Source organism: Myotis brandtii, unplaced genomic scaffold (genome assembly GCF_000412655.1).
Source record: "Myotis brandtii unplaced genomic scaffold, ASM41265v1 scaffold601, whole genome shotgun sequence".
In the NCBI taxonomy this organism is placed as follows: Eukaryota; Metazoa; Chordata; class Mammalia; order Chiroptera; family Vespertilionidae; genus Myotis; species Myotis brandtii.
In genome coordinates, this window is record NW_005370276.1 from 1,863,671 (window position 1) to 1,874,091 (window position 10,421).

Below are 10,421 nucleotides of genomic sequence, written 5' to 3' on the forward strand. Positions count from 1 at the left end.
CCCCCCCACCCCCCCCCCCCCCCCCCACCTGAATTTCCCATCATTAAGCTTCCTGCTTCTCCTTGTAGAAATATTTCAGATAACTTAGGAAAGATGCACATATTTTTCCCATGATGACAGGCATTCTCTAGCCGAGGGCTGGTGCTCAGCTGAGCTGGTGATTCAAATGTTAAGATGTTTCTGTACTGATTTAAAATGTCCCACACAGCCTCGCTCCAGGTGGGCCCCGCCCCCTGACCTTCCTCCCAAGACACCTGAGATTCCTGACCAGCAGGTGAACACCATCTGGCATGTCGGCCCCACTCCGGGTCCCAGGCGGTGTAGGGTTAGTCAGCTCATTACCCAGAGCTCGGGGGCTTTGCTCCCCCCTTTTCCCACCAAATGATGCATTTTGGCCATCATTGTGTTTTAGTCCCTGTAGGTGAACTTAAGTCCTTTTTTGTGGCTGCGTAAGTTTTCATTGTTTATAAATATACTAGAGGCCCGGTGCATGAAATTCGTGCATGGTTAGGGTCCCTAGGCCTGGCTGGCGATTGGGGCCGATCTGTGGGGCGACTGGCGGGGCAGTCGAGGGCCCCGGTGGCACCTGCCTTGGCTGGCCTGGGGCATGTGGGCTGGGGGCAGCTCCTGCATTGAGCGTCTGCCCCCTGGTGGTGAGTGTATGTTATAGTGACCGGTCTTTACACCGGTCGGTCGATTTGCCTATTAGGATTTTATTATATAGGATATTTTTTAACCCTCATCTGAGGATATGTGTTTACTGATTTTTAGAGAGAGAGGAAAGGAGAGAGAGAGAGAGAAAGAGAAACATTGATGTGCGAGAGAAACATCAATTGGTTGCCTTTGACCAGAAATCGAACCTGGCACCCTTTTGGGGCCGATCTGTGGGGCGACTGGCGGGGCAGTCGAGGGCCCCGGTGGCACCTGCCTTGGCTGGCCTGGGGCATGCGGGCTGGGGGCAGCTCCTGCGTTGAGCGTCTGCCCCTGGTGGTCAGTGCATGTCATAGCAACCAGTCGTTCTGCTGGTTGTTTTGCCATTCGGTTGATTTGCATAGTAGGCTTTTATTACATAAGACTAGAGGCGGGAGGTAGACCCTTGGGGTGACTACCTCGCACTGCTATTGGACGACCGAAAAAATGCCCTGAATATCCTTGTCCCTCGTCTTCCTGCTCATGTGTTGATGTGCGAGAGAAACATTGGTTAGTTGCCTCCCATACCCGCTCTGCCTGGGGATTGAACCGGCAGCCTTTTGGTGTATGGGATGATGCTCCAACCAACCAAGCCACTGGGCCAAGGCAGCTTTCACTGTTTAGATGAACTATGAGTCTTTTTTCCAAACCCTGTTCCTAGGAGGTAGACTACCTCCCACTGCTATTGGACAACCGAAAAAATGTCCTGAATATCCTTGTCCCTCGTCTTCCTGCTCATGTGTGAACAGGTCTGTAGGCTCAGTTCTTAGAGGAGATAGGGGGGACCCAGGGAGAGGTGCAGGCTTTGTTTTTGTTTTGTTTTAATAAATTTTATTGATTTTTTACAGAGAGGAAGGGAGAGGGATAGAGAATTAGAAACATCGATGAGAGAGAAACATCGATCAGCTGCCTCCTGCACACCCCCTACTGGGGATGTGCCCACAACCAAGGTACATGCCCTTGACCGGAATCGAGCCTGGGACCCTTGAGTCCGAAAGTTAGGGCTGCAGGCTTTGTTTTTATCCCGTTTACACATTTACCAGCCTTAGTGAGATGTAACTGACCTACCCAGCCGTTCACCTAGTTCAAGGGCACAAGCCCGTGGCTTTCAGTGCGATCTGTAGGCTCAGTTCTTAGAGGAGATGGGGGGGACCCAGGGAGAGGTGCAGGCTTTGTTTTTATCCTGTTTACACGTTTACCAGCCTTAGTGAGATGTGATTAACCTACCCAGCCGTTCACCTAGTTCAGTGGTTGGCAAACTGCGGCTCGCGAGCCACGAGGTGTGCGTCCATCACCACCGGCGATGTGAGACGTTTCCGTGGCCCAAGGAGGTAACTTGCACCCTTTGCCGTCACCCTCCCATTTCCTGTCTGCGGATTTGCCCATCCTGGGCCGGTCCTGTCAGTGGGATCATAGAGGCCCCCTGTGGCTGGCTTGTCACTCAGCATGAGTTTCCCCGTGCACCCATGAGATAGCCTGTATCGGCGCATCACTCCTTTTTATTACTGCATATTTTTGATTATCTTTTTATTTTGGGAAATTTCAAACACGTGTGCAAGTAGAGCAGAGGGTAATGACCCCTGGGCACCTGGCATCAGGACCAACAAGTACCCACTTGTGGGTTTTTGGGTTTCACCTCTGACCTCCCCGCCCCCTTCTGTTAATTTTAATTGTAGAGAATCAACCTCATCGCCGGCCAGTAGGTGGCGCTAGTTCCCACTCCCTGTGCCTGCTCGCTCGCTCGCACAACCTTTGTGAGTTTGTTGGTAGATTTTGTGTTTCACTTACAAGGAGTGGAGCCAGCGGGTCACCTTTTCATAGACTGTCCTTTTGACAAAAGGAGACAGAGGTCCAGGGAGGTGGGGCATCTGCCCGGGACTCACCCCAGTGTGGCTGCAAGGCCAGCCCCGGGTCCTTCCCAGAGAGGCAGGTGGGTACCTCTGGGTCGCCCTCCGGACGCCCGGGCAGCGTGCTGTAGACGTGCTACAGGTCGACTCAAATGCCGGGCGCAGCTTTGCTGTGGGAAGCCAGAGGGTTCTGAAATGCTGGCCAAATCTACATAAAATTCTGAACAAAAGCAACAACAGTCTTTCCTCCGATTACACAGTGCGCCCCCCCACCCCCCTTCCTGGAAAATTCACTGTGCATTCAAACCAAACGCTTATGTGTTTATACGTAAAACAGGAGGGATTCTAGTCAGATCGCTGCAAACCATTACTTCACAGATGTGACTGCCCAATGGGACATTTAGGAGTCACACGGGATGTGGGCAATTTTTTTTTTAATATGTTCTTATTGATTTCAGAGAGGAAGGGAGAAGGAGAGATAGAAACATCAATGATGAGAGAGAATCATGGATCAGCTGCCTCCTGCACACCCCCTACTGGGGATCGAGCCTGCAACCTGGTCATGTGCCCTTGAACGGAGTCAAACCTGAGACCCTTCGGTCTGCCGGCCGACGCTCTATCCACTGAGCCAAACCGGCTGGGGCTGATGTGGGCGATTCTTTGCAGTACAGAGGGGCGTCTGCCTTGTCCCCACCTGTCCACACCCTGGGACACCCAGAAACACTCCACTCCTTGCCTCAATGGCCCCCAACTTTACATCAGCCAAGTCCTACACATTCCTGAGATGTACACTAGGGGGCAGCATTGCCCACTTAAAAATTTTTTAAATTGATTTGAGAGAGAAACATTTGATGTGAGAGGGAAACATCTATCAGTTGCCTCCAGCACGTGATCCAGCCAGGGATCGAACCCAAAACCTGGGCATGTGCCCTGGCCGGGAATTGAACCGCCACCTTTCAGTGCACGGGACGATGCTCCAACCAACTGAGCCGCACCGGCCGGGGCAGCATTGCCCGCTTTTGGAGCTCTGCACAGACTGGCAAATACAGATGCTCTTAGACTTACGCTGCGGTTGCCTCCCAATAAACCCATGGGAAGTTGAAAATGTCATAAATCGAAAATGCATCTAACACACCTACTGAACATCACAGCTTAGCCTTGCCAACCCACAGCTGGGCAAAACCACCTCACACAAAGCTTTTTTTTTTATATTTTTTTTATTGATTTCAGAGAAGAAGGAAGAGGGAGAGAGAGAAACATCAATGATGAGAGAGAATCATTGATCGGCTGCCTCCTTCAGGCCGCCTACTGGGGATCGAGCCTGAAACCCGGGCATGTGCCCTGACTGGAATCGAACCTGGGACCCTTCAGTCCTCAGGCCGATACTCCATCCCCTGAGCCAAACCGGCCAGGGCTAACACAAAGCTTTTATGCTAAAGTGTCAAATACCTCCCGGAACTTATGTGATTATGGCTGTGGCCTTCATGCTGGGCAACGATGTTGTTTCGTCTCAAGAGTGATTGCCACCCTAACATACTCCTGTGCGTTATAACCAGTACTCCTGGTGCGTTAGAACCAGTACTCCTGGTGCGTTATAACCAGTACTCCTGGTGCGTTAGAACCAGTACTCCTGGTGCGTTATAACCAGTACTCCTGGTGCGTTAGAACCAGTACTCCTGGTGCGTTATAACCAGTACTCCTGGTGCGTTAGAACCAGTACTCCTGGTGCGTTATAACCAGTACTCCTGGTGCGTTAGAACCAGTACTCCTGGTGCGTTATAACCAGTACTCCTGGTGCGTTAGAACCAGTACTCCTGGTGCGTTATAACCAGTACTCCTGGTGCGTTAGAACCAGTACTCCTGGTGCGTTATAACCAGTACTCCTGGTGCGTTAGAACCAGTACTCCTGGTGCGTTATAACCAGTACTCCTGGTGCGTTAGAACCAGTACTCCTGGTGCGTTATAACCAGTACTCCTGGTGCGTTAGAACCAGTACTCCTGGTGCGTTATAACCAGTACTCCTGGTGCGTTAGAACCAGTACTCCTGGTGCGTTATAACCAGTACTCCTGGTGCGTTAGAACCAGTACTCCTGGTGCGTTATAACCAGTACTCCTGGTGCGTTAGAACCAGTACTCCTGGTGCGTTATAACCAGTACTCCTGGTGCGTTAGAACCAGTACTCCTGGTGCGTTATAACCAGTACTCCTGGTGCGTTAGAACCAGTACTCCTGGTGTGTTTGTGGTCATTCACCGAGGGGTTCTTTTGAGTTGCGCAATGCATACCACTGAGGTCAGCTCTCCTCCCGTGTCCTTTTGTGGTCTGTTGGGTTTTAGCATTTTTGTGCTTTTGTTGATGGTGGTGAGTGTGTCTATAACGCCTTCCAGGCGTAGCGCTGGAGCGCTGGCCGCATTCCTGAGCACATGGCTGGGATGCGCCTTGCAGAGAGAGAATCTGTGTTAGACGAGCTTCCTTCAGGCGCGGTTACAGTGCTGTTGGCTGGGAGCTCAGTGTGAAAGAAGCGGCAATACACAGGGTGGGGCACACGCAGCTTGACAGCTGTGAGCACGGACACACGGAGTTTGTTCTTGCATCATCACTTATTAATTAGTGTGTTATTTTCCATGTGAACAGCTGTAAACCTACTTTTGACCTACCCTGTGTATGAATAAGATGTTTTTATTTTTTAAATATATTTTTATTGATTTCAGAGAGAGAGGGAGAGAGAGAAACATCAATGATGAGAGAGAATCATTGATCGGCTGCCTCCTGCACGCCCCCTACTGGGGATCCAGCCCGCAACTGGGCATGTGCCCTGAAGGTGACCTTTGGTTCCTGGGTGGACGCTCAACCACTGAGCCACGCCGGCCGGGCTGGCAGGGTTTTGAAGCTCCGTGTCTAAGGGGTAGCTAATCTGGAGCCGCGGTGACCTCTCTCTCTGCCCCCCTAGCCATGCTGCGGATGGTCTCGGCCGTGCTCCAGTTTGGCAACATCGTCCTGAAACGAGAACGAAACAACGACCAGGCCTCCATGCCTGACAACACAGGTGACGCCCCCTGCCTGCTGCCCACCCACAGAGCACCCCTACCCAGCCGGGCACTCACTCCTGTGCGTTATAACCAGCACTCCTGTGCGTTATAACCAGTACTTCTGGTGTGTTTGTGGTCATTCACCGAGGGGTTCTTTTGAGTTGCGCAGTGCATACCACTGAGGTCAGCTCTCCTCCCGTGAACCAGTGTCCTTTTGTGGTCTGTTGGGTTTTTAGCATTTTTGTGCTTTTGTTGGTGGTGGTGAGTGTGTCTATAATGCCTTCCAGGCGTAGCGCTGGAGCGCTGGCCACATTCCTGAGCTCACGGCTGGGATGTGCCTTGCGGAGAGAGAATCTGTGTTCGATGAGCTTCCTTCAGGCTCGGTTACAGTGCTGTTGGCTGGGAGCTCAGTGTGAAAGAAGCGGCAATACACAGGGTGGGGACCACGCAGCTTGACAGCTGTGAGCACGGACACACGGAGTTTGTTCTTGCATCATCACTTATTAATTAGTGTGTTATTTTCCATGTGAACAGCTGTAAACCTACTTTTGACCTACCCTGTGTATGAATAAGATGTTTTTATTTTTTAAATATATTTTTATTGATTTCAGACAGAGAGGAAGGGAGAGGGAGAGAGAGAGAGAGAAACATCAATGATGAGAGAGAATCATTGATCGGCTGCCTCCTGCACGTCCCCTACTGGGGATCCAGCCCGCAACTGGGCATGTGCCCTGAAGGTGATCTTTGGTTCCTGGGTGGATGCTCAACCACTGAGCCACGCCAGCCGGGCTGACAGGGTTTTGAAGCTCCGTGTCTAAGGGGTAGCTAATCTGGAGCCGTGGTGACCTCTCTCTCTGCCCCCCTAGCCATGCTGCGGATGGTCTCGGCCGTGCTCCAGTTTGGCAACATCGTCCTGAAGAGAGAACGAAACAACGACCAGGCCTCCATGCCTGACAACACAGGTGACGCCCCCTGCCTGCTGCCCACCCACAGAGCACCCCTACCCAGCCGGGCACTCTCAGATCCCACCCTTGGCTGAATCTTTTCCAAAATAGCATTTCCCGCCGTCTTCCTGGTTATAAAAGGTGCGATCCCCACTCAAAGTTTGACCGGCACCAGCGTGCCAACGGGGGGTGGGGTGGGGGGAGAGGGCATGGGGGTGGCAGGGGAGGAGCAGGGTCCCCGGGCATCCCAGCCCCTCAGACACCTGCCTTTAGCATTGGGCATATCTCCTCCTGGCCTCTGGGCTTGCATATATATATATTTTTTTGCCTTTCAGAAGCAGAATTATAGTTGATATTCTTTTTTCTATCCAACTGGAAATAGCTCTGCTTTATTATTATTATTATTTTAATATATTCCTTTTTTTTTTAGCATACCTAGTGCCAAGATCTTGGTCTCTTTTTAAAAAATATATATTTTATTGATTTTTTTTTACAGAGAGGAAGGGAGAGAGATAGAGAGTTAGAAACATCGATGAGAGAAACATCGATCAGCTGCCTCCTGCACACCTTTTACTGGGGATGTACCCGCAACCAAGGTACATGCCCTCGACCGGAATGGAACCTGGGACCCTTCGGTCCACAGGCCGACGCTCTACCCACTGAGCCAAACCGGCTCGGGCAAGGGGAGCTCACTCTTAGGACCGGAGATGCCTGTGGTGGGAAAGGCAGGGCTTCTGTTCCCCACAGCGGGGGGCGGTGCCCCTTCCCGGTGCTGAGGGGTCCGCGTGCCCGTCTGTCCTCAGCTGCCCAGAAGCTCTGCCGCCTGCTGGGACTCGGGGTGACGGACTTCTCCCGCGCCCTGCTCACCCCCCGCATCAAAGTCGGCCGGGACTACGTGCAGAAAGCGCAGACCAAGGAGCAGGTGGGCGGTGCTGGGGGGGTCGGGGGGACGGGCGTGGGGAGAACCCCAGCCAAGGTCCCGGGTCTCAGTGGCTTATGCCGTTTTTCCTCGCTCACTCAACCAACTTTTGCTGGGTGTTGGCCCAGTTACGGCTCTGGTCTGGGTGCCGGGGATAAAAGCAGTGGTAGGAACACAGATAATACAAGATAAACAGGATGCTTCGAGGCGGGGATGCCTTCCATGAAGGAGAGGGCCAGGTGGTCAGGAAGGTCCTCTCCGGGGAGGTGATGTTCAAGTTGAGACCTGGACGTGCAAAGGCCCTGGGGTTGGAACAAGCCTGGCGAGTTGGGAACATTAAGGAGGTCAGTGAGGCTAGAGAGTGGGGAAGAGGGTGGTTGAAGCTGCAGGCAGAGAGGTTGGGAGGGGATAGATCATAGAGGGTCTTAGAGGCCACAGTAAGGAGGTGAGTTTTATTAAAAGTGCAGCAGGAGGCCAGTGAGGGTTTAAGCCAGGGAGCAAGTTTGACTCTGTTTGTTTTTTGTAAAAAAAAAACAACAACTCCTTTTCTTTTTTTTTTTTTTTGGTTAATCTTCACTCGAGTATATTTTTCCATTGATTTTTAGAGAGAGTGGGAGAGAGAGGGAAAGACAGAGAGAAACATCGATGTGAGAGAAACACATCGATCAGTTGCCTCCTGCATGAACCCTGACCAGAGCCCAGGCCAGGGAGGAGCCTGCAACCAAGGTAGGTGCCCTTGACCAGAATCAAACCCGGGACACTTTGGTCTGAAGGCCGACGCTCTATCCACTGAGCCAAACCGGCTAGGGCTCCTTATCTTCTTATAAAAAAATGTTTTTATTGGTTTCAGAGAGGAAGGGAGAGGAGAGAGAGATAGAAACATCAATGATGAGAGAGAATCATGGATCGGCTGCCTCCTGCACGCCCCCCACTGGGGATCGAGCCTGCAACCCGGGCATGTGCCCTGACTGGGGATCAAACCCTGACCTCCTGATTCATAGGTGGATGCTCAACCACTGAGCCACGCTGGCCGGGCAAGGTCTCCTTATCTCCTATGTGGAGAACGGAGTGCAGGGGGCATGGTGGAAGCAGCAAGTCATGACGAGGCTGCTGCCATAATCCCAGCAAATGACAATGAGGCTGAGCCCGGGCTCACAATGGCGGGAGAGGAAAGGAGTCAACATGGGCTAGAGGTTTGCAGGGTCCAGCTCTTGGGCAGAGGCCTCTGCCTGCCCCAGGCTGGGCACTCGAGGTGCGAAGATGAAGACATACAGGGGGAGGCGGGGACCAGAGGTCGGAGGTCACGCTGATCAGCATTCCGCTCTCTGCTGAGGTACGGTTAGGATCCATTTCACAGATGAGGACATTGAGGCACAGAGAGGTTTATTCACATGTCGCGGTAACACAGCCTCTAATGGCAGAGCCAGGATTTGAACCCAGGTTGGCAGGCCCCAGAGCCCACCCTCTTGACTGTGATGCTGTCTAGTTGGTTCAAGGAGTAGGGGGAGGACGAATGGACTGATGAGCCCCGAGTGCTTCAGACCCCAGGGCTCGAGGAATGGTCGGCTGCTGTTCATGACCTCGTTCTTAAACCATGGGGTGGGGTGGGGTGGCCCCGAGGACGGGCTGGGGCCCCGGTGTGCGGGCCGGGCCCTCACTGTGAATCATTGATCGGCTGCCTCCTGCACGTCCCCTACTGGGGATCCAGCCCGCAACTGGGCATGTGCCCTGAAGGTGATCTTTGGTTCCTGGGTGGATGCTCAACCACTGAGCCACGCCAGCCGGGCTGACAGGGTTTTGAAGCTCCGTGTCTAAGGGGTAGCTAATCTGGAGCCGTGGTGACCTCTCTCTCTGCCCCCCTAGCCATGCTGCGGATGGTCTCGGCCGTGCTCCAGTTTGGCAACATCGTCCTGAAGAGAGAACGAAACAACGACCAGGCCTCCATGCCTGACAACACAGGTGACGCCCCCTGCCTGCTGCCCACCCACAGAGCACCCCTGCCCAGCCGGGCACTCTCAGATCCCACCCTTGGCTGAATCTTTTCCAAAATAGCATTTCCCGCCGTCTTCCTGGTTATAAAAGGTGCGATCCCCACTCAAAGTTTGACCGGCACCAGCGTGCCAACGGGGGGTGGGGTGGGGGGAGAGGGCATGGGGGTGGCAGGGGAGGAGCAGGGTCCCCGGGCATCCCAGCCCCTCAGACACCTGCCTTTAGCATTGGGCATATCTCCTCCTGGCCTCTGGGCTTGCATATATATATATTTTTTTGCCTTTCAGAAGCAGAATTATAGTTGATATTCTTTTTTCTATCCAACTGGAAATAGCTCTGCTTTATTATTATTATTATTTTAATATATTCCTTTTTTTTTTAGCATACCTAGTGCCAAGATCTTGGTCTCTTTTTAAAAAATATATATTTTATTGATTTTTTTTTACAGAGAGGAAGGGAGAGAGATAGAGAGTTAGAAACATCGATGAGAGAAACATCGATCAGCTGCCTCCTGCACACCTTTTACTGGGGATGTACCCGCAACCAAGGTACATGCCCTCGACCGGAATGGAACCTGGGACCCTTCGGTCCACAGGCCGACGCTCTACCCACTGAGCCAAACCGGCTCGGGCAAGGGGAGCTCACTCTTAGGACCGGAGATGCCTGTGGTGGGAAAGGCAGGGCTTCTGTTCCCCACAGCGGGGGGCGGTGCCCCTTCCCGGTGCTGAGGGGTCCGCGCCCTGTCCCTTCTCACGCTCCGTCTCCCTCTGGGCCCCCGTCCCTTCTCACGCTCCCCCTCCTCCCCGCAGCTGAACTCCTTCGAGCAGCTGTGCATCAACTACACGAACGAGAAGCTGCAGCAGCTGTTCAACCACACCATGTTCGTGCTGGAGCAGGAGGAGTACCAGCGCGAGGGCATCCCCTGGACCTTCCTGGACTTCGGCCTCGACCTGCAGCCCTGCATCGACCTCATCGAGCGGCCGGTGAGCCCACCACAGCTCTGCC

General features: G+C 53.0%; 1 protein-coding gene across 1 annotated transcript in view; it reads left to right on the forward strand.

Moving 5' to 3' along the window:
* MYH14 (myosin, heavy chain 14, non-muscle) overlaps nucleotides 1-10,421 on the forward strand; it is an 85,685-nt gene that overhangs the window by 22,970 nt on the left and 52,294 nt on the right. The window contains exons 11-14 of the mRNA XM_014550447.1: nucleotides 5,486-5,581; nucleotides 7,312-7,617; nucleotides 9,291-9,436; nucleotides 10,226-10,399. Coding sequence (XP_014405933.1) covers nucleotides 5,486-5,581; nucleotides 7,312-7,617; nucleotides 9,291-9,436; nucleotides 10,226-10,399 — 722 coding nt within the window. The remainder of the gene's footprint in view (nucleotides 1-5,485; nucleotides 5,582-7,311; nucleotides 7,618-9,290; nucleotides 9,437-10,225; nucleotides 10,400-10,421) is intronic.